Source organism: Rhinopithecus roxellana, chromosome 13 (genome assembly GCF_007565055.1).
Source record: "Rhinopithecus roxellana isolate Shanxi Qingling chromosome 13, ASM756505v1, whole genome shotgun sequence".
Taxonomy (NCBI): domain Eukaryota; kingdom Metazoa; phylum Chordata; class Mammalia; order Primates; family Cercopithecidae; genus Rhinopithecus; species Rhinopithecus roxellana.
This window is the reverse complement of record NC_044561.1, coordinates 59,136,102-59,160,364: the sequence shown is the minus strand read 5'-3', so window position 1 is coordinate 59,160,364 and position 24,263 is coordinate 59,136,102. Positions and strand designations below refer to the sequence as shown.

Below are 24,263 nucleotides of genomic sequence, written 5' to 3'. Positions count from 1 at the left end.
TCCTGAGTAGCTGGGATTACAGGCACCTGCCACCACACCCAGCTAATTTTTGTATTTTTAGTAGAAACTGGGTTTCACCATGTTGGCCAGGTTGGTCTTGAACTCCTGACCTCAGGTGATCCACCCACTTCAGCCTCCCAGAGTGCTGGGATTACGGGCGTGAGCCATCGTGCCTGGCTGCCGAAGAGACTTCTTTTTTTTTTTTTTTTTTTTGACATGGAGTCTCGTGCCCAGGCTGGAGTGCAGTGGCGGGATCTCAGCTCACTGCAAGCTCCACCTCCTGGGTTTAGGCCATTCTCCTGCCTCAGCCTCCCGAGTAGCTGGGACTACAGGCGCCCGCCAAATCGCCGGGCTAGTTTTTTGTATTTTTTAGTAGAGACGGGGTTTCACCGTGTTAGCCAGGATGGTCTCGATCTCCTGACCTCGTGATCCGCCCGTCTCGGCCTCCCAAAGTGCTGGGATTACAGGCTTGAGCTACCGCGCCTGGCCGAAGAGACTTCTAAAAGCTTAGATTGTTATTAATGTTATTAATTTTTTATGTTCTTCCCCCCTTTTTTTCTTTCTTTCTTTTTTGTTTTTTTTCTGTTGTTGTTTTGTTTTTTTTGAGATGAAGCTTTGCTGTGTCGTCCAAGCTGGAGTGTAATGGCGTGATCTTGGCCCACTGCAACCTCCGCCTCCCTGCTCTGAGCAATTCTCCTGCCTCAGCCTCCTAAGTAGCTGGGATTACAGGCACCCGCCATCATGCCCAGCTAATTTTTGTATTTTTGTAGAGATGGGGTTTCACCATGTTGGCCAGGCTGGTTTTGAACTCCTGACCTCAGGTTATCTGCCTGCCTCAGCCTCCCAAAGTGCTGGGATTACAGGCATGAGCCACTCTGCCTGGCTGAGTCTTCTTATTTTCATTCTTCTTGACATGTGTTACTATGTTTGACACAGTTCACTGCCTTCTTATTGAAGTGCCTCCCTGACTTCTGTGATCAGTCTTTCCTGGTTTTCTTTCTACCTTTCTGTTTCAATCTGGACTGAAAGGGTTGCTCTTCCAGCTTCTCATCTTTTGACTACCCCTTAAATGTTAATGAATTCTATTGTGTTCTTTTTAAGATTATACCAGTATTTCTGAACGTATTTTGTAACCCATGTCTCCTTTATTAAAATAAGGTAAATAAAAATTATCCAGGCTGGGTGCGGTGGCTCACGCCTATAATCCCAGCACTTTGGGAGGCCGAGGCGGGTGGATCACGAGGTCAGGAGATCGAGACCATCCTGGCTAACATAGTGAAACCCCGTCTCTACTAAAAAAAAAAAAAAAAAAAATCGGCCGGGCGTGGTGACGGGCGCCTGTAGTCCCAGCTGCTCCGGAGGTGGAGGCAGGAGAATGGCCTGAACCGGGGAGGCAGAGGTTGCTATGAGGCAAGATCGCACCACTGCACTCCAATCTGGGTGACAGAGCAAGACTCTGTCTCAAAAAAAAAAATTTTCCCTGGCTTCTATTCTGGTGGCATTGGCGGTGGGAGGCATGTTCTTTTCCTTCTTGTCCCAGCACTGAGAATCACTGCTGCAAACAAGATTGAAAATTTACTGAGCCTTACCTTCTATAGTCTGTAGTCTGAAACTAATAGGTGATTTTCGTTTTCCAAGTCTGAAAGTATATTGAATATTCTTTTACAAACTGTACTTCCCCTGATATTTTGACACACCCCTCCCATTGAAAATCATTGTTCTCCATTCACATTTTTTTTTCTTTTTTTTTTAAAGACAGGATCTTGCTCTGTCACCCAGGCTGGAGTGCAGTGGCGCAGTCCAGTCTCACTGCAGCCTCAGCCTCCTGGGCTCAAGCTGTCCTCCCACCTTGGCCTCCCAAGTAACTGGGACTATAGGCACGTGCCACCAGCTCAGTTAATTTTCTTCTTTTTCATGCTGGTCTTGAACCCCGGCCTGAAGCAATCCTCTTGTCTCTGTTTTCCAAAGTGTTGGGATTATAGGTGTGAGCCACCGCACCCCACTGTCCATTCACTCTTCTTTTGTTTTTTTTTTTTGAGACAGAGTCTTGCTCTGTAGCCCAGGCTGGAGTGCAGTGGCGCAATCTCAACTCACTGCAACCTCTGCCTCCTGGGTCCCAGTTTAAGCAATTCTCCTGCCTCAGTCTCCCGAGTAGCTGGGATTACAGGCATGCGCCACCATGCCCAGCTAATAGAGACAGGGCTTCACCATGTTGACCAGGATGGTCTTGAACTCTTGACCTCGTGATCTGCCTGCCTTGGCCTCCCAAAGTGCTGGGATTAGAGGTGTGAGCCACTGCTCCTGGCCATTCACGCTTCTTAGGTAATTCAGTTGACTTATATTTATACAGAATACTTAGAATTTTGTATCTCCAGGCTAGACCTCTTTCTTCCTTTTTTTTTTGGAGACGGAGTCTTGCTCTGTCACCCAGACTAGAGTGCAGTGGCGCGATCTCGGCTCACTGCAAGCTCCACCTCCTGGGTTCAAGTGATTCTCCTGCCTCAGCCTCCTGAGCAGCTGGGACTACAGGTTCCCCCCACCACGCCCAGCTAATTTCGTCTATTTTCAGTAGAGACAGGGCTTCACTGTGCTAGCCAGGATGGTCTCGATCTCCTGACCTCGTGATCCACCTGCCTGGGCCTCCCAAAGTGCTGGGATTACAGGCGTGAGCCACGGCTCCCGGCCTCTTAAAGACCTTTATATCCAGCTGCTTATTCTGTATCACTATCTGGATGACTTGTAGGTACTTGAAAATTCAATTTAGATGCTCCTCAACTTACAGTGGGGTTACATCCTGAGAAACCCATCGTAAGTGTAAAATATATGTTGAAAATACGTGTAATACATCTACCAAATATAACTTAGCCTATGTTTAAAACACATTAAGCAAAAAATGTTTTTTTTGAATTTTTTGTAGAAGTGGGATTTCGCCATGTTGCCCAGGCTTGTCTCAGACTCCTAAGCTTAAGTGATCCCTCTTTCTTGGCCTCCCGAAGTGCTAGGATTACAGATGTGAACCACTGTTCCCAACCACACATTAAGCACATTTAAGTGTGCTTAAAACACATTAGCCTGCAGTTGTGTAAAATCATGAAATATAAAACCTATTTTATAGTAAAGTGTTGAATATCTTATCAAATTTCTTTTTTTTTTGAGACAGAGTCTTATTCTTGTTGCCCAAGCTGGAGTGCAGTGGTGCGATCTCGGCTCACTTCAGCCTCTTCCTGCCGGGTTCAAGCGATTCTCCTGTCTCAGTCTCCCAAGTAGCTGGGACTATAGGCACATGCCACCATGACCGGCGAATTTTTGTATTTTTACTAGAGATGGGGTTTTGCCATGTTGGCCAGGCTGATCTTGAACTCCTGGCCTCAGGTAAGCCACCTGCCTCAGCCTCCCAACATGTGGGGTTACAGACATGAGCCACTGCGCCCGGCCATCAGATTTCTTGAATACCGTATTGAAAGTGAAAAAACAGAGTGGTTGTATGGATAGTTGAAGTTCAGTTTCTACTGAATGCATATTGTGTTTGCACTGCCGTCATAAAGTGAAAAAATTGTAAGCCAAACTGTTGTAAGTTGGGGACTGTCTGTATACCCTAAAGTGATTTCCTTATCTTTCCCCAAACTAGCTCTTCCTATATTATCTGGTTTGAGAAATAGGAGTAATACCACTTACCTTACAGCTTCCTGGGTCGGTCACTCATTGAGTTAACCAACAGATCTTTGAATTCCTAGCCTTTTTCCTATCCATCCTCCCCTTTTCAGTGTTCTGTTCCTATGCTAGTTCATGCCTTCTTACATCTCTTGCTGAGGTTTTTCCATATTCTCCTAACTTGTCTCCTTGCCTCTACTCTCCAGTCTGTCTTCCTTACCGCCTCCAGTATGAATTTTTTTTTTTTTTGTAAGACATGGTCCTGCTTTGTCACCCAGGCTGGAGTACATTGGTATGTGATCATAGCTCCCTATAACCTCAAGCTCCTGGGCTCAAGTGATCCTTCTGCCTTATCAGTCTCCCAAGTAGCTAGGACTACAGGTGCATGCCACCACACCCAGGGCTAATTTTAGTTTTTGTAGAGACAGGGTCTCACTGTGATGTCCAGGCCGGTGTTGAATTCCTGACCTCAAGTGATCCTCCTGCCTTGGCCTTCCAAAGTGTTGGAATTATAAACATGAGCCACTGTGCCAGCCACTTACATCTATAGCCTTTTTATTTTGTATATTTCAAATTCTGCTTGTATTTTTAAAAATTGTTTATCATTCTAGGATATTTATCTTAGTTTGCTTATCACAGATCTTAAATTTTGCCAACGTTGCCTCTTTTTCCAGTCTATATTTTTGTTACATATATTTTTGTTTACTTCTGTTTGAAAACTCCTGAGGTCTGGTGATTTATCATATTTGTGTTCATGACTGATGCCTATAGAGTACCTTGCAGCTTAAAAAATGTGTGTTGAATGAACACACAAAAAGGTCCCGAAAAGCTTTATCTTCTATTTCTTTTTGTTTTAGTTATTGAGACAGGGTGTTGCTCTGTTACCTAGGCTGGAGTGCAGTGGTGTGATCATGACTCACTGCAGCCTCTACCTCCTGGGCTCAAGCAATCATCCCATCTCAGCTTCTGAGTAGCTGGGATTATAGGTGTGCACCAGATACCTTGGCTAATTTTAAAAATTTGTGTAGAGACAAGGTTTTACTATGTTGTCAGGCTGGTTTCAAGCAATCTACCTGCCTCTGCCTCCCAAAGTGCTGGGATTACAGATATGAGCCAGCACACCTAGATTTGTGTCTTCTCTCTCTTTTTTTTGAGATGGAGTCTCGCTCTTTCGCCCAGGCTGGAGTGCAGTGTTGTGATCTTGGCTCACTGCAAGCTCCGCCTCCCGGGTTCATGCTATTCTCCTGCCTTAGCCTCCCAAGTAGCTGGGATTACAGGCGCCCGCTGCCATGCCCGGCTAATTTTTTGTATTTTTAGTAGAGACAAGGTTTCACCGTGTTAGCCAGGGTGGTCTCAATCTCTCCCGACCTTGTGATCCACCCGCCTCAGCCTCCCAAAGTGCTGGGATTACAGGTGTGAGCCACTGTGCCCGGCCCCGTCTTCTCTTTTTTTAAGACAGGGTCTTGCACTGTTTGCCAGGCTGGTGTGCAGTGGTGCAATTATAACTCACTGCAGTCTTGACCTCCTTGGCTCAAGCAATCCTCCTGCCTCAGCTTCCTGAGTAGCTGGGACCATGGGCAGGCCCTACCACGCCCAGCTAATGTTTTAAATTTTTTTGTAGAGATGGAGTCTTGATATATTGCCCAGGCTGGTCCTGAACTCCTGGCCTCAAGCAGTGGGGTCCTGAATTCCCACCTCAGCCTTCTAAAGTTCTGGGATTACATGCGTGAGCCACCATGCATTGCCTATGTCCTTATTGTATAAGTTTTTTTTTTTTTTAATTTTCTTTTTTTTTTTTTCTTTTCCTTTTAAACTGTTTTCCTAAAAAGTAAGATACAAACAGACTCATTAGCCTAGGCCTACACAGAGTCAGAATTATTAATATCACTGTCTTCCACCTCCACACCTTGTCCCACTGGACAGTCTTCAGGGGCAGTAACCCATGGAGTTGACATTTCCAGTAACAATGCCTTCTTCTGGAATCCCTCCTGGAGGACCACCTGCCCTGAGACTTTTACAGTTCACTTTTTTTTTTTTAATAAGTAGGAGTACACTCTAACAATAAGTGTAGTAAATACATAAACCAGTAAGTCATCTAATATTGTCAAGTATTATATACTGCATGTAATTGTATGTGCAATACTTTTTTTTGAGACAGAGTCTTGCTCTGTCGCGAGGCTGAAGTGCAGTGGCTTGAACCTGGGAGGCAGAGGTTGCAGTGAGCTGAGATTGCGCCACTGCACTCCAGCCTGAGCAACAAGAGCGAGACTCCACCTCAAAAAAAAAAAAAAAAAAGAACACTCCAAGAGTTGCACAAGACATTTTGGTGTGAAACAACTTAAAGTAGCATGTAATAAACTTTAAACTGAAAACATTACTTTTCTGTTCTTAGGTTTTACACATCCATAAGTAGACCTTTTTGGAGCCTCACCAGCCAATTCAATGGCGTCCTCTTCTACTGTGCCTCTGGGATTTCACTATGAAACAAAGTATGTTGTTCTCAGCTACTTGGGACTGCTCTCTCAAGAGAAGCTGCAAGAGCAACATCTTTCCTCACCCCAAGGTATTCTCTTTGGCTTATGGTGGTTGTAGTAAATTGTAACAAGAACTTTATATATAAAAGTGTATGTATCTAATTTATATGTATGGTTATCAAATAGTACTAATAAGCCTGTAAGAATAACCTGTTATGGCTGGGCGCGGTGGCTCACGCCTGTTGTTCCAGCGCTTTGGGAGGCCAGTGTGGGCAGATCACGAAGTCAGGAGTTTGAGACCAGCCTGGCCAACATGGTGAAACTCTGCCTCTACTAATAATACAAAAATTAGTTGGGCATGATGGCATGCGCCTGTAGTCCCAGCTTCTCAGGAGGCTGAGGCAGGAGAATCGCTTGAACCCGGGAGGCAGAAGTTGCAGTGAACCAAGATCATACCACTGCACTCCAGCCTGGGCAGTAGAGTGAGACTCCGTCTCAAAAAACAAACAAACAAAAAAGAATAACTGTTGTGCCATTCTTTCCATTTCCAGGAGCAAAAAAAAAAAAAAGTATTTTTAAGACGAAGTCTCACTCTTTCTCTAAGGCTGGAGTGCAGTGGCATGATCTTGGCTCACTGTGACCTCCACCTTCCTCGTTCAGGCGATTCTGCCTCAGCTCCCGAGTAGCTAGGATTACAGGTGTGCACCACCACACCCAGCTAATTTTTGTATTTTTAGTAGAGATGAGGTTTTGCCATGTTGGCCATACTGTTCATAGAACATGTACATGATCCTGTCTATTCCTCCATATCTCACTATCATTTTCCTAGTTTATCTCCATTTGTCTATCTGTGAAACCCTCTATGACTTTTCTTTTTTTCTTTTTTGAGACGGAGTCTTGCTCTGTTGCCCAGGCTGGAGTGCAGTGACACGATCTCAGCTCACTGCAACCTCCGCCTCCTGGGTTCAAGCGATTCTTCTGTCTCAGCCTTCTGAGTAGCTGGGACTATAGGCGCATGCCACCATGCCTTGCTAACTTTTTTTTTTGTATTTTTGGTAGAGATGGGGTTTCACCGTGTTAGCCAAGATGATCTTGATCTTCTGACCTCGTGATCCACCCACCTCGGCCTCCCAAAATGCTAGGATTACAGGCGTGAGCCACCGTGCCTGGTTGACATTTCTTTTTTTATTTTAATTTTTTGAGGTGGAGTCTCGTTCTGTTGCCAGGCTGAAGTACAGTGGTGATCTTGGCTCACTGCAACCTCCGACTCCTGGTTCAAGCAATTATCCTGCCTCAGCCTCCGGAGTAGCTGGGATTACAGGTGTGTGCCACCACGCCTGGCTAATTTTTGTATTTTTAGTAGCGACAGGGTTTCACCGTGTTAGCCAGGCTGGTCTCAAACTCCTGACCTCAGGTGATCCACCAGCCTTGGCCTCCCAAAGTGCTGGGATTACAGGCGTGAGCTACCAGGCTCAGCTTACATTTCTTTATCATTCAGTTCACCCTTTTTTCGTCTCTGTTTAAGCCGCTAAATAAACTTTTCACCAGATAGCACATTTTAATTCCATTTTTTATCTATATGTATATTCTGTTTTTTAATTTTCAACAACCGGCAAATGTGAAAGAATACCTAAGGCTGGGCGCGGTGGCTCACGCCTGTAATCCCAGCACTTTGGGAGGCCGAGATGGGCGGATCACGAGGTCAGGAGATCGAGACCATCCTGGCTAACACGGTGAAACCCGTGTCTACTAAAATACAAAAATTAGCTGAGCGTGGTGGCGGGCGCCTGTAGTGCCAGCTACTCAGGAGGCTGAGGCAGGAGAATGGCGTGAACCCGGGAGGTGGAGCTTGCAGCCAGGCAAGATCGCGCCACTGCACGGGCGACAGAGCAAGACTCCGTCTCAAAAAAAAAAAAGAAAGAATACCTGAATATATGTGTGTGTTACAGACACATACACATACATAAAAGCCTTTAGTACATTCCATATTTGTATTGGTAATGGTGGTTTTCATAGAGGTCTGTAATTACCACAGGTTTTTCTTGGATTTAAGATTTAATATTCCTGGCTGGGCGGGGTGGCACACGCCTATAATCCTAGCACTTTGAGAGAGGCCAAGGCGGGCGGATCACCTGAGATCAGAGTTTGAGACCATTCTGGCCAACATGGTGAAACCCTGTCTCTGCTAAAAAATACAAAAATTAGCCGGTTGTGGTGGCACATGCCTGTAATCCCAGCTACTTGAGAGGCTGAGGCAGGAGCATTGCTTGAACCCGGGAGGCAGAGGTTGCAGTGAGCCGAGATTCCACCACTGCACTCCAGCTCTGGGCAACAGAGCAAGACTCCATCACCAAAAAAAAAAAAAAAGATTTACTATTCTTAATTTATAATAAAGATAACTATAATGCTTGTATAAAGAACATTAATTGGGTCAGGTGCAGTGGCTCACGCCTGTAATCCCAGCACTTTGGGAGGCTGAGGCATGTCGATCACAAGGTCAGGAGCTCAAGACCAGCCTGGCCAAGATGGTGAAACCCCATCTGTACTAAAAATACAAAAAAATTAGTCGGGCATGGTGGCAGGTGCCCAGCTACTTGGGAGGCTGAGGCAGAGAATTGCTTGAACCCAGGAGATGGAGGTTGCAGTGAGCCGAGATCACCCCACTGCACTCCAACCTGGACGACACAGCAAGACTCCATCTCAAAAAAAAAAGGCCCGGCATGGTAGCTCACACCTGTAATTGCAGGACTTTGGGAGGCCGAGGTGGGTGGATCATGAGGTCAGAAGTTCAAGACCAGCCTGACCCATATGGTGAAACCCCGTCTCTACTAAAAGTACAAAAATTAGCCAGGTACACTGCAGATGCCTGTAGTCCCAGCTACTCTGGAGGCTGAGGTGGGAGAATTGCTTGAACCTGGGAGGCAGAGGTTGCAGTGAGCCAAGATCGTGCTGTTGCACTCCATCCTGGGTGACAGAGCAAGACTTTGTCTCAAAAAACAAACAAACTGGCCAGGCGTGGTGGCTCACGCCTGTAATCCCAGCACTTTGGGAGGCTGAGGCAGGTGGATCACTAGGTTGGGAGATTGAGACCATCCTGGCTAACATGGTGACACCCAGTCTCTACTAAAAATACAAAATATTAGCTGGGCGTGGTCGTGGGCACCTGTAGTTCCAGCTACTTGGGAGGCCGAGGCAGGAGAATAGCTTGAACCTGGGAGGTGCAGCTTGCAGTGAGCCGACATCGCGCCACTGCACTCCAGCCTGGGCTACAGAGTGATTCCGTCAGGAAACAAAACGAAACAAAAAAAATAAAACCCAAGAAACAAACCTGAAATGATGACAAGCAACAACAACAACGTGGATTTCCAGTCTAGTTCTGAGAAGAGGTGCACGTGATGATAATGATACTACACTACAGCTTTAAATGAAAATTAAAATCCCTGGCCGGGCGCGGTGGCTCAAGCCTGTAATCCCAGCACTTTGGGAGGTCGAGATGGGCGGATCACGAGGTCAGAAGATCGAAACCATCCTGGCTAACACGGTGAAACCCCGTCTCTACTAAAAAATACAAAAAACTAGCTGGGCAAGGTGGCGGGCGCCTGTAGTCCCAGCTACTCGGGAGGCTGAGGCAGGAGAATGGCGTGAACCCGGGAGGCGGAGCTTGCAGTGAGCTGAGATCCCGCCACTGCACTCCAGCCTGGGCGACAGAGCGAGGCTCCGTCTCAAAAAAAAAAAAAAAAAGAAAATTAAAATCCCTTAGATATCTTTGTTTATACAAACATTTATTTATTTTTATTTTATGTTTTTTGAGACAAGAGTCTTGCTGTGTCACCCAGCCTGGAGTGTAGTGGTCCCATCTTGGCTCACTGCATCCTCCACCTCCTGGGTTCAAGCGTTTCTCAAGTCTCAGCCTCCCGAGTAGCTGGGACTACTGGCACGTGCCACTACACCCAGCTAATTTTTGTACTTTTAGTGGAGACGTGATTTCACCATGTTGGCCACGCTGGTCTCGAACTCTTGTTCTCAGGTGATCCCCCCCACCTTGGCCTCCCAACGTGCTGGGATTCCAGGCACGAGCCATGGCGCCTGGCCTATACAAACATTTTAAAGGAACTGTTAAGTGAAGATCCACTAGTTGTGGGATGGAAAATATTGTTTAACAATGGTTTATTTCTGGATGCTTTTTCCCAAAGAAATTGCAGTTACACATTTTCAAGAATGTTCGAAGAAACAGTAATTGATTTTTTAATAAACTGACTAAAGACAGTCCATTGTACCAGTTGAGGAACTTATTTTTGGAATGTATTTTTATAAATTGATCAGATTGACTTATTTCTACACTGATTGATTGATTGATTGATTGAGGCAGAGCCTTGCCCTTCTGCCCAGACTGGAGTGTAACAATATGATCTCTGCTCACTGCAACCTCCACCTTCTGGGCTCAGTCGATTCTCCTGCCTCAGCCTCTGAGTAGCTGGAACTATATGGTGGCCCGTGCCACCATACCTGGCTAATTTTTGTATTTTTAGTAGAGATGGGGATTCGCCACGTTGGCCAGGCTGGTCTTGAACTCCGGACCTCAAGTGATCCACCCACCTTGGCCTCCCAAAGTGCTGGGATTACAGGTGTGAGCCACCACACCCAGTCTACATCTCATTTATTTAATTCAACTATTTCAACTTTTGCAATGTTTTTTATTATTCCATTTCTTTTTTCTTATTTGTTTGCTCTTCTTTGAGGCAGAGTCTCGCTCTCGTCAGGTGGGAGTGCAATGGCACGATCTCGGCTCACTGCAACCTCCACCTCCCAGGTTCAAGCAATTCTCCTGCCTCAGCCTCCCAAGTAGCTGGGACTACAGACGCATGCCACCACGCCCAGCTAATTTTTTTTTTTTTTTTGTATTTTTTTAGTAGAGACAGGTCTTCACCGTGTTGCCCAGGCTGGTCTTGAACTCCTGAGCTCAGGCAGTCTGCCTGCTTTGGCCTCCCAAAGTGCTAGGATTACAGGCATGAGCCTCTGCACCCAGCCCCATTTCTTTTTTCTTAATTTCTCTGGAGATAATGCTGGACATTTCATTTTGTTACCCAGGCTAGAGTGCAGTGGCACGTTCTCGGCTCACTGCAACTTCTGCCTCCTGGGTTCAAGCAATTCTCCTGCCTCAGTCTCCTCAGTAGCTGGGATTACAGGTGCCTGCCACTGCGCCCAGCTAATTTTTGTATTTTTAGTAGAGACAGGGTTTCGCCATCTTGGCCAGGCCGATCTTGAACTCCCAACCTCGTGATCCACTTGCCTCAGCCTCCCAAAATGCTAGGATTACAGGTGTGAGCCACTGTGCCTGGTCAACATTTCAGTTTTTAAATGGTACTTTTAAAAAAACTTTAAGCTAGTGTTGTGAACTTTTCTTTTTATAATAAAATTTCTCTAGGTGAAGGATAAAGGTTGAACCTCTGTCCCAGAGGTTCTTGAAGTGGCTGACAGTCAAAGGGCTGAATCTTTCCCCTCAGAAGCAATTACTTTTAATGCTTTTTGAGACCTTGCTATTTTAAATGATTGGCATTAGTACAGGTAAACATGTACTATGTACTTGTAAATAAGTAGAAATCCATCTGTCCTTAGAGATTTCACACTTACTATGACAAACTGCATAATTATGTGCCTGGCGTGGTGGCTCACACCTGTGATCCCAGCACTTTGGGAGGCCAAGGCAGCTGGATCACCTGAGGTTGGGAATTCGAGACTGACTTGACCCACACGGAGAAACCCTGTCTCTACTAAAAATACAAAATTAGTTGGGCGTGGTGGCGGGCACCTGTAATCCCAGCTACTTGGGAGGCTGAGGCAGGAGAATGGCGTGAACCTGGGAGGTGGAGGTTGCAGTGAGCCAAGATCGTGCCACTGCACTCCAGCCTGGGTGACAGAGCAAGACTCCATCTCAGAAAACAAACAAAAAAACATTTACTGAAACCTGAATTAGTCTTCTTCATTAGAATATAACATCAGGTTTGGTGTCATGGCTCACACCTGTAGTCCCAACACTTTAGGAGGCCGAGGCAGGCCCATCACTTAAACCCACGAGTTCAAAACCAGCCTACATGGCGAAACCCTGCCTCTACAAAAAATAAAAATAAATTAGCTGGGTATGGTGGTGCGTACCACCATGCCCAGCTAATTTTTAAATTTTTTGTAAAGACAGGGTCTTGCAGTGTTGCCCAGGCTAGTCTCAAACTCGTGGGCTCAAGTGATCCTTCTGCCTCGGCCTTCCAAAGTGCTGGGATTACAGGGGTGAGCTATTACATCTGGCCTTCTTAAATCTTCTTATCCATAAATTTCTACTGCAGCAATGGAGGTAGCTATTGTTTGTCTGCTGCCATTCTAGCTTAAGAGTGGGTAGAAGTAAGAATTCAGAAATGTTGGAATTCAGTAGTAGGGATTACAGATGGTGTCCTAAGAAAGCTAGTGTAAATAATTCAGTGTAACTAGTTGGTGTGTTCTACTTTTGAAAATTGAATCGTATTTTAATGCCCTGACATAGGTGGCTATCTAAACAAAATTATATCAAAATGACTAAAAGCTCATAAAACATCATGCGATACCAAATATTTATAATCTCATCACGCTCACAGAGGAGCTGTTCTTCTTTTTTGTTTTCAATCTTTATCAGTATATACAGTTTTATATAGTTGTAATCAATTGTGATTTTTACTTTTCAGTTTTAATTTGAAAGATTTCATATTTACATGTTCTGTACTTCATCTTCCTTATTGTGTGTTTGAATGATTTCCTTTTATTATTATCTTTTACATTTTTCCTTTTTTTTTTTTTGGACATGGAGTCTCACTCTGTTGCCCAGGTTGGAGTGGTGTAGTGGTGTGATCATGGCTCACAACAACCTCCACTATCTCTAGTTCAAGCGATTCTCCTGCTTCAGCCTCCTGAGTAGCTGGGATTACAGGTGCCTGCCACCACACCTGGCAAATTTTTTTTTTTTTTTTTTTAATTGAGACGGAGTCTTACTCTGTTGCCCAGGCTGGAGTGCAGTGGCACAATGTTGGCTCACTGCAAGCTCCGCCTCCCAGATTCAAGCAATCCTCCTGGCTCAGCCCCTTTAGTGGGTGAGATTACAGGCACGCGCCACCATGCCTGGCTAATTTTTGTATTTTTAGGAGAGAGAGGGTTTCACCATGTTGGCCAATCTGATCTCGAACTCCTGACCTCAGATGATCCACCTGCCTCAGCCTCCCAAAGTGTTGGGATTACAGGTGTGAACCTCTGCACCCATCCATTTTTTTGGATTTTTAGTAGAAACAGGGATTTCACCGTGTTGGCCAGGATGGTCTCAATCTCCTGACCTTGTGATCCGCCCACCTCAGCCTCCCAAAGTGCTGGGATTACAGGTGTGAGCCACCCCGCCTAGCCCAGGCCTCAGTTTTTAATTTGCTATCAGTGAGTTTTATCCTTACTTGTGTTTTCAGATGGTAGTTATTATCCTTTCACTTCCAGATGTAGGACTTCCTAGACCATTTCTTGTAAGGCCAGTCTAGTGAATAATTCTCTCAAAGTTTGCTTGTCTACAAAAGACTATTTCACCTTCATTTCTATTTCTTTTTTCTTGAAACGGAGCCTCTCTCTGTCACCCGGGATGGAGTGCAGTGGCGCGATCTCAGCTCACTGGAAGCTCTGTCCCCTGGGTTCATGCCATTCTCCTGCCTCAGCCTCCCAAGTAGCTGGGACTACAGGTGCTCGCCACTACGCCCAGCTAATTTTTTTTGTACTTTTTTAGTAGAGAGGGGGTTTTACCGTGTTAGCCAGTATCGTCTCAATCTCCTGACCTTGTGATTCGCCTTGGCCTCCCAGAGTGCTGGGATTACAGGCGTGATGAGCCACTGCGCCCGGCCCTCACCTTCATTTCTTAAGAATAGCTTCCTGGCTCAGGAAATTTTCTTCTGAGAAATCTGCTGTTTGTCTAATAGGGATTCCTTCCTTTCTTTTTTTAAAAGAGACGGAGTCTTGCTCCGTTGCCCAGGCTGGAGTGCAGTGGCGCGATCTCGGCTCACTGCAAACTCTGCCTTCCGGGTTCAAGTGATTCTCCTGCTTCAGCCTCCCGAGTAGCTGGGACTACAGGCGCCTGCCACCATGCCTGGCTAATTTTTTGTATTTTTTAATAGAGCCACAGTTTCACCATGTTAGCCAGGATGGTCTCGGTTTCCTGACCTTGTGATCCGCCCACCTCAGCCTCCCAAAGTGCTGGGATTACAAGCGTGAGCCACTGCACCCGGCCTAATAGGGATTCATTCCTTTGTGACTTGACAATTGCTTTTTTAGAATTCTCTCTTTGACTTTTAACAGTTTGACTGTATTGTGCTTTGGAGAGGACCTTTTTTGGTTGAGTCTATTTGAGACCTTTTTAGTGTCCTGGATCTGGATGTCCACATTTCTTTCAAGACTTGAATAGTTTCCAGCTATTAATTCACAAAATAGGTTTTCTATGCATTTTCCCATCTCTTTTTGTTTTCAAACTGCCATTATTTGAATATTTGTTTGCTTAATCACATTCCATAGGTGTAGACTTTCTTCATTTTTTTATTCTTTTATTATTTATTTATTTATTTATTTATTTATTTTTGAGATGGAGTTTTGTTCCTGTTGCCAGGTTGGAGTGCATTAACACAATCTCGGCTCACTACAACCTCCGCTTCCCGGGTTCAAGTGATTCTCCTGCCTCAGCCTTCCAAGTAGCTGGAATTACAGGTGCCCACAACCACGCCCGGCTACATTTTGTATGTTTAGTAGAGATGGGGGTTTCACCACATTGGCCAGGCTTGTCTTGAACTCCTGACCTCAGGTGATCTGCCCCCCCACTTGGCCTCCCAAAGTGCTGGGATTACAGGCATGAGCCACTACGCCCGGCTTTTTATTCTTTTTTTGTTTGCTTGACTGGATTATTTCATAACAGCTGTCTTCAAATTTAGCAATTCTTCTGCTTGGCCAGGCCCAGTGCCTCATGCCTGTAATCCCAGCACTTTGGGAGGCCGAAGTGGGTGGATCATGAGGTCAAGAGATGGAGACCATCCTGGCCAACATGGTGAAACCCCGTCTCTACTAAAAATACAAAAATTAGCTGGGTGTGGTGGTGTGTCTGTAGTCCCAGCTACTCGGAGGCTGAGGCAGGAGAATTGCTTGAACCCAGGAGGTGGAGGTTGCAGTGAGCTGAGATCACACCATTGGACTCCAGCCTGGTGACAGAGCGAGACTCCTTCTCAACAACAACAAAAAAAGAAACTCTTCTGCTTGTTCTATTCTATTGTTGAAGCTCTCAATTGTAGTTTTTATTTTATTCTTTGAGTTCTTCAGTTCCAAGATTTCTGTTTAGTTGTTTTTTATATTATCTCTTTGTTGAATTTCCAATTAAGGTTATGTATTGTTTTTTGGATTTTGTTGAATTGTCTATCTGTATTCTCGTGTATCTCAGTGAGTTTTCTTAAGATCATTATTTTGTTTTTGTTTTTTTTTTTTTTTTTTTTTTTTTTGAGGCGGAGTCTGGCTCTGTCGCCCAGGCTGGAGTGCAGTGGCCGGATCTCAGCTCACTGCAAGCTCCGCCTCCTGGGTTTACGCCATTCTCCTGCCTCAGCCTCCCAAGTAGCTGGGACTACAGGCGCCCACCTCGTCGCCCGGCTAGTTTTTTGTATTCTTTAGTAGAGACGGGGTTTCACCGTATTAGCCAGGGTGGTCTCGATCTCCTGACCTTGTGATCCGCCCGTCTCGGCCTCCCAAAGTGCTGGGATTACAGGCTTGAGCTACCGCGCCCAGCCAAGATCATTATTTTGAATTCCAGACATTTTATAGATTTCGTTTTCTTTGGGATCTGTTGTGTTTTTTTTTAGGTTTTTTTTTTTTTTTTTTTTTTTTGGCAGAGTCTCACTCTTGTCGCCTAGGCTGGAGTCTGCAGTGATACAGTCTTAGCTCTCTGCAACCTCTGCCTCCCAAGTACAAGTGATTCTTCTGCCTCAGCCTCTAGAGTAACTGGGACTACAGGCACCCACCACCACGCCCGGCTAATTTTTGCATTTTTAGTAGAGATGGGGTTTCACCATGTTGGCCAGACTGGTCTCAAACTCCTGACCTCAGGTGATCCACCCACCTCAGCCTCCCATAGTGCTGGGATTACAGGCATGAGCCACTGCATCTGGCCATTTTTTTTGAGTTTTATTTATTTATTTAGGTCTGTGTAGGAGACAAGCCTTGGGGATCTCTAGTTGGCTATTTTGATGACATCTTCTGCAGACAGAATTTTTTTCCACCTCAACATTGTATATCTGTGAGAGTTTGCTTGCTTTGTAGTTTTTATTTTGTTTTGTTTTTTAAATATGGATGTTTTTAATACCATTTAAAGTAAACCCAATGTTGGCCGGGCGCGGTGGCTCAAGCCTGTAATCCCAGCACTTTGGGAGGCTGAGACGGGCGGATCACGAGGTCAGGAGATCGAGACCATCCTGGCTAATATGGTGAAACCCCGTCTCTACTAAAAAATACAAAAAACTAGCCGGGCGACGAGGCGGGCGCCTGTAGTCCCAGCTACTCGGGAGGCTGAGACAGGAGAATGGCTTGAACCCGGGAGGCGGAGCTTGCAGTGAGCTGAGAGCCGGCCACTGCACTCCAGCCTGGGCGGCAGACAAGACTCCGTCTCAAAAAAAAAAAAAAAAAAAAAAAAAAAAAAAAGTAAACCCAATGTAAATACAGACATTAGTACGCTAACTTTTTTTTTTTTTGAGACAGAGCTTCACTCTTGTTGCCCATGCTGGAGTGCAATGGCGCAATCTTGGCTCACCACAACCCCTGCCTCCCGAGTTCAAGCGATTCTCCTGCCTCAGTCTCCTGAGTAGCTGGGATTACAGGCATGTTCCACCACACCCAGCTAATTTTGTATTTTTAGTAGAGACAGGGTTTCTCCATCTTGGTCAGGCTGGTCTCGAACTCCTGACCTCAGGTGATCCACCCTCCTCAGCCTCCCAAAGTGCTAGGATTACAGGCATGAGCTACCGCACTCAGCTGTAGGCTAACTTGGAGGGAAATATATTTTTCTTATTGCTGTCTGCTGTTACACTATCCTGTTTGCTATCTAAAGGGAGATGTAGAACTTACTCCTATTCCATGCTGTTATAAATAGGATCTGCTGGAGCACTCATTGGTATAATGTAGATAGGGTTTGGTTTCAAGTTCATGAAGTAGTAAATGTTAGAAGAAGTGACTAAGGGAGGTGGTTATTGATGACTCAGGATTTCTGTCACATTACATCTCTTTTATTTTTTAACTGAGTCATGTACTGGGTACAGACTTTTATGTAAATAGTTAACTCTTGTACATTTTTCCAGTACTAGTTTAGTCTTCCAGTCTGCATTTTTGTGCTGAATATAGTCAACCCTATTCAAGATTACACATTCTGACTAGTAAAAGTCCTCTTGCTAAATAATAACCTTTTATCGTGTTCAATTTAGCATATATTAATATGTGGCTCCTTGATATTGTGGTAATTAGCATGCATTTTTATAATAAGACATTTCTTTCTGAGGTCAGAAGAAGAGTAAGTTGATTTCTGTTAATTTGTAATGTGACAATCAGTTACATGTAGTTGTGATACTGGTTTGTTATTCCTCAACCATTAAGCAACTCCCCATTTCCCTCTCTTCCCAGCCCTTGGTAACCACTTTCCTACGTCTTTCTCAGTGGATTTGAATATTCTAGGTACCTCATACCATATTTGTCCTTTGTGACTGGCTTATTTCACTTAACATACGTATTAGTTTGTATTCATACTGCTAATAAAGACATACCTGACACTGGGTAATTTATAAAGGAAAGAGATTTAGTGGACCCACAGTTCCACATGGCTAGGACGGCCTCACATCATGATGGAAGGCAAAGGAGAAGCAAAGTCCCGTCTTCTTACATGGCGGCGGGCATGAGAGCGTGCTGGGGAACTCCCCTTTTTATAAAACCATCAGATCGGCCGGGTGTGGTGGCTCATGCCTGTAATCCCAGCACTTTGGGAGGCTGAGGCGGGTGGATCACAAGGTCAGGAGTTCAAGACCAGCCTGACCAAGATGGTGAAACCCCGTCTCTACTAAAAATACAAAAAAATTAGCCGGGCGTGGTGGCACGCGCCTGTAATCCCAGCTACTCCGGAGCCTGAGGCAGAGAATTGCTTAAACCTAGAGGGGCGGAGGTTGCAGCGAGCCGAGATTGCGCCACTGCACTCCAGCCTGGGCTACAGAGGGAGACTCCGTCTCAAAAAAAAAAAAACCCATGGGATCTTATGCGAGACTTATTCACTATCACGAGAAAGACCCACCCCCACGATTCAATTGCTTCCCACCAGGCCCTTCCCACAACACATGGGAATTGTGGAAGCTGCAATTCAAGATGAGATTTAGGTGGGGACATAGCCAAATCATATCATTCCACCCTGACCCCTCCCAAATCCCATGTCCTCACATATGGAAACCAATCATACCTTCCCAGCAGTCCCCCAAATTCTTAACTCATTTCAGCATTTACTCAAAAGTCCTCAGTCCAAAATCTCATCTCTGAGACAAGGTGAGTCCCTTCACCTATGAGCCTGTAAAATCAAAAGCAAGTTAGTTACTTCCTAGATACAATGGAGGTACCCGCAATGGGTAAATACCCATTCTAGTGGGAGAAACTGGCCAAAACGAAGGGGATACGGGCTCCATGCAAGTCTGAAATCCAGCGGGGCAGTCAAATCTTTTTTTATTTTTATTTTTATTTTTTTTTTGAGGCAGAGTCTTGCTCTGTCACCCAGGCTAGTGTGCAGTGGCACGATCTCAGCTCACTGCAAACTCCACCTCAGCCTCCCCAGTAGCTGAGATTACAGGTGCCCACCACTACGTCCAGCTCATTTTTTTTTTTTTTTTTTTTTTTGTTGGTAGAGATGGGGTTTCACCATCTTGGCCAGGCTGGTCTTCAACTCCTGACCTCATGATCCACCCACCTCAGCCTTCCAAAGTGCTGGGATTACAGGCGTGAGCCACCGTGCCCAGCCGGCAGTCAAATCTTAAAGCTCCAAAATGACCTCCTTTGACTCCATGTCTCACATCCAGGTTGTGCTTATGCAAGAGGTGGGTTCCCATGGCCTTGGGGAGCTCTACCTGTATGACTTTGCAGCATATAGTCACCCCCCTGGTTCCTGTCACAGACTGGCATTGAGTGTCTGTGGCTTTTTCAGGCGCACAGTGCAAGATGTCAGTGGATCTACCATTCTGGGGTCTGGAGAACAGTGGCCTTCTTCTCACAGCTCCCCTAGGCAGTGCCTCAGTGGGGACTCTGTGTGTAGGTTCCCACCCCACATTTCCCTTCTGCACTGCCCTAGCAGAGGTTCTCCATGAGGGCTCCGCCCCTGCAGGACACCTCTGCCTGAACATCCAGGCATTTCCATACGTCCTCTGAAATCTAGGCAGAGGTTCCCAAACCTCAGTTCTTGACTTGTGTGCACCTGCAGGCTCAACACCATGTGGAAACTGCCAAGACTTAGGACTTTCACCCTCTGAAACCATTTTTCGAACTGTACCTCGGCCCCTTTAGCCACGGCAGGAGTGGCTAGGATGCAGGGCACCAAGTCCAGAGGCTGCACACAGGAAGAGGGGCCCTGGCCCTGGTCTAGGAAACTATTTTTCCCTCCTAGGACTGTGATGGGAGGAGCTGCTTCGAAGGTCTCTGCCATGCCTTGGAGACATTTTTTCCATTGTCTTGGCAATTAGCATTTGGCTCCTTGTTACTGATGCAAATTTCTGCATCAGGCTTGAATTTCTCCCCAGAAAATGGGGTTTTATTTTCTACTGCATCATCAGACTGCAAATTTTTCAAACTTTTATGTTCTGCTTCCTCTTGAAGCTTTGTTGCTCATAAATTTCTTCTGCCAGATACCCTAAATCATCTCTCTCAAGTTTAAAGTTCCACAGATCTCTAGGGCAGGGGCAAAACGCCACCAGTCTCTTTGCTAAAACATAGCAAGAGTCACCTTTGTTCCAGTTCCCAATAAGTTCCTTATCTCCATCTGAGACCACCTCAACTTGGAAGTTATCGTCCATATCACTGTCAGCATTTTGGTCAAAACCATTCAACAAGTCTCTAGGAAGTTCCAGACTTTTCCCACATTTTCCTGTTGTCTTCTGAGCCTTCCACACTGTTCCAACTTCTGCCTATTTGTTACCCATTTCCAAAGTTGCTTCACATTTTTGGGTATGTTTATAGTGGCGCCCCACTCCCAGTACCAATTTTCTGTATTAGTCTGTTCTCACACTTTTAATAATGACATACCTAAGACTGGATAATTTATAAAGGAAAGATTTAATGGACTCACGCTTTCACATGGCTGGAGAGGCCTCACAATCATGGCAGAAGGCAAAAAAAGAAGCAAAGGCACGTCTTACATGGTGGCAGGCCTGAGAGCATGTGCAGGGGAACTCCCTTTTTATAAAACCATCAGATTCATGAGACTTACTCACTACCATGAGAACAGTATGGGGGAAATCACCCCCATGATTCGTTTGTTTCCACCTGGCCCCACCCTTGACACGTGGGGATTATTACAATTCAAGGTGAGATTTGGGTGGGGACACAGCCAAACAATATTTGCACAATATTTTCAAGATTCGTCTATGTTACAGCATAAATAACCTTCCTATCAGCAGTGTACAGAGGTTCTCATTTCTCCATATTCTCACCAACATTGGTTTTCTGTGTTTTTAATAGTAACCATCCTAAAGGTTGTGAAGTGGTGCCTTATTGTGGTAGCTTATTTCTTTTTATTGTTGAATAATATGACGTTGTATGGATGTGCCATAGTTTATCGAGTCACCTTTGAAGAGCATCTCAGTTTCTTCCGAGTTTTGGCGATTATGAATAAACGTTCGCCTGTAGGTTTTTGTGTGTATGTAAGTTTTCAACTCATTTGGGTTAATACCAGGGAGCACAGCTGCTGGGTCATATGGTAAAAAGAGTTTATTTTGTTTTAAAAGGAATTGCTAAACTGTCTTATGAAGTGATTATGTCATTTTGCTTCCTGCCAACAATATATGTAAGAGTTTCTCCATCTCTTTGCCAGCATAGCTATTCTAGTGGATGTGCTGTAATCTCATTGAGTGTATCTCATTGTGGTTTTATTTTTAACTTTAATTTTAAAATTTATTTTTATTTTTAATTTTAATTTTTTTTTTTTTTTTTGAGACTGGACTCTCGCTCTTTTGCCCAGGCTGGAACAGTGGCCGGATCTCAGCTCACTGCAAGCTCCGCCTCCCGGGTTTACGCCATTCTCCTGCCTCAGCCTCCTGAGTAGCTGGGACTACAGGCGCCCGCCACCTTGCCCGGCTAGTTTTTTGTATTTTTAGTAGAGACAGGGTTTCACCATGTTAGCCAGGATGGTCTCGATCTCCTGACCTTGTGATCTGCCTGTCTCGGCCTCCCAAAGTGCTGGGATTACAGGCTTGAGCCACTGCGCCCGGGTTTATTTTTAATTTTTAAAAATTTTTGAGTACATAGTAGGTGTATATATTTATGGGGTACATAAGATACTTTAATACAGGCATGCAATGAGAAATAAGCACATCATAGGGAATGGGGTATCCGTCCCTCAACATTTATCTTTTGAGTTATGAACAATTCAGTTACCCTTTGTTATTTTCAAATGTACAATTAAGGGGCTGTTGAATAGTAGGTCTTAGTCATTCTTTATTTCTTTTTTTTAACCCATTAACCATCCCCACCTCCTGTTGTTCCCTAGACCCCCATTACCCTTCTTAGTTCTGGTAACCATCCTTATATTCTCTGTGTCCATGAGTTCAGTTGTTTCTTTACATCTCAGAAATAAGTAAGAACATGCAATGTTTGTCTTCCTGTGCCTGGCTTATTTAACTTAACACAATGACCTCCAGCTCTATCCATGTTGTTGTGTTGTTGCAGTGACAGGACCTCGTTCTTTTTTTTTTTTTTTTTTTTGAGACGGTCTTGCTCTGTTTCCCAGGCTGGAGTGCAGTGGCATGATCTTGGCTTACTGCAACCTCTGCCTCCTGGGTCCCGGTTCAAGCAATTCTCCTAGCTCAGCCTCCTTAGTAGCTGGGGTTACAGGCATGTGCCAACATGCCCAACTAATTTTTGTATTAGAGTAGTAGAGACGGGGTTTCACCATGTTGGCCAGGCTGTTCTTGAACTCCTGACCTTGTGATCCTCCTGCCTCATCCTGCCAAAGTGCTGGGATTACAGGTGATCTCATTCTTTTTTATGCCTGAATAGTACTCCATTGTCTATATGTACCACATTTTCTTTATCCATTCATCTATTTGTGGACACCTAGGTTGCTTCCAAACCTTGACTGTTGTAAACAGTGCTGCAGCAAACATAGGAGTACAGATAGCTCTTTGATGTACTGATTCCTTTTTTTGGGTATATACCTGGCAGTGGGATTGCTGGATCATATGGTAGCTCAAGTTTTAGTTAGTCCCCCCCCCCCCCACAGGCTGGAGTGCAATAATGGCGCAGTCTCGGCTCACTGCAACCTCCGCTGCCTGGGTTCAAGCGATTCTCCTGCCTCAGCCTGCTGAGTAGTTGGGATTACAGGTGCCTACCACCATGCCCGGCTAATTTTTGTATTTTTAGTAGAGACGGGGTTTCACCATGTTTGTCAGGCTAGTCTCAAACTCCTGACCTCAGGTGATCTGCCCACCTCAGCCTCCCAAAGTGCTGGGATTACAGGCGTAAGCCACCGCACCCAGCCTTTTTGGGTTTTTTAAAATTGAGTTGTAAGAAGTCTTTGTTGTTGTTGTTGTTATTGAGACAGAGTCTAGCTCTGTTGCCCAGGCTAGAGTATAGTGGTGTGGTCTTAGCTCAGTGCAACCTCAGCCTCCCAGGTTCAAGCGATTCTCCTGCCTCCACCTGCTGAGTAGCTGGGATTATAGGTGTCTGCCACCATAACTGGCTAATTTTTGTATTTTTAGTAGAGATGGAGTTTTACCATGTTGACCGAGTTATTCTGGAACTCCGGACCTCTATTGATCTGCCCTCCTTGGCCTCACAAAGTGTTGGGATTACAGGTGTGAGCCACAGTGGGCAGTTGTAAGAATTCTTCTTATGTTTTGATTACCAGATTCTTATCAGATACATGATTTCAAGACATATTCATTCATGCTGTAGTTTGTCTTTTTACTTTCTTGGCAGTATCCTTTGACATACAAACATTTTTAATTTTGGTGAATTCCAGTTTCTCTGTGTTTTCTTTTTTTTTCTTTTTTCTTGAGAGCATGAGGAAAGGCTTGTAGTTACCAATTCTTTTTTTGTTTTTTTGTTTTTTTTTTTCTTTGAGACAGAGTCTCTCTGCGTTGCCCAAGCTGGACTGCAGTGGCGCTACCTTGGCTCATTGCAACCTCCGTCTCCCAGGTTCAAGCAATTCTCCCACCTCAGCCTCCTGAGTAGCTGGGATTACAGGGGCACACCACCAAGTCTGGCTAATTTTTTGTATTTTTAGTAGAGATGGGGTCTCACCATGTTGGCCAGGCTAGTCTTGAACTCCTGACCTCAGACGATCCGCCCACCTCAGCCTCCCAGAGTGCTGGGATTACAGGCGTGAGCCACTGCACCATGCCTGTCTATGTTTTCTTTATTATACTTTGGGTGTCTTATCTAAGAAACCATTACCTAATACAAGGTCATGTACATTTTCACCTGTGTTTCCTTCTGAGAATTTTATAGTTTCAGCTCTTAAATTTAGGTCTTTGATCTGTTTCTTTGTTGTTGTTGTTTTTGTTTTTTTTTCCTGAGATGGAGTCTTGTTCTGTCGCCCAGGCTGGAGTGCAGTGGCGCTATCTCAGCTCACTGCAACCTCCACCTTCCCGGGTTCAAGCGGTTCTCCTGCCTCAGCCTCCTGAGTAGCTGGGATTACAGGCATGCACCACAGGCGTGTACCACGATGCCTGGCTAATTTTTGTATTTTTAGTAGAGACGGGGTTTCACCATGTTGGCCAGGCTGGTCTCCAACTCCTGACCTCATGCTGCCCGCCTCGACCTCCCAAGGTGCTGGGATTACAGGCGTGAGCCACTGCGCCTGGCCTGATCTGTTTGGAGTTAATTTTTACA

At 45.2% G+C, this 24,263-nt stretch overlaps 1 protein-coding gene across 6 annotated transcripts in view; it reads left to right on the top strand.

Annotated features, from left to right (window-relative positions):
* BCL2L13 (BCL2 like 13) overlaps positions 1 to 24,263 on the top strand; it is a 102,306-nt gene that overhangs the window by 12,111 nt on the left and 65,932 nt on the right. For all 6 annotated transcript variants that reach the window (XR_004052703.1, XM_010381072.2, XM_030915006.1 and 3 more), the window contains exon 2: positions 6,044 to 6,214. Coding sequence is in view for 2 of the 6 variants with exons in the window: in XM_010381072.2 (XP_010379374.1) it covers positions 6,094 to 6,214 (121 nt within the window). In the remaining 4 variants the exon portion in view is untranslated. The remainder of the gene's footprint in view (positions 1 to 6,043; positions 6,215 to 24,263) is intronic.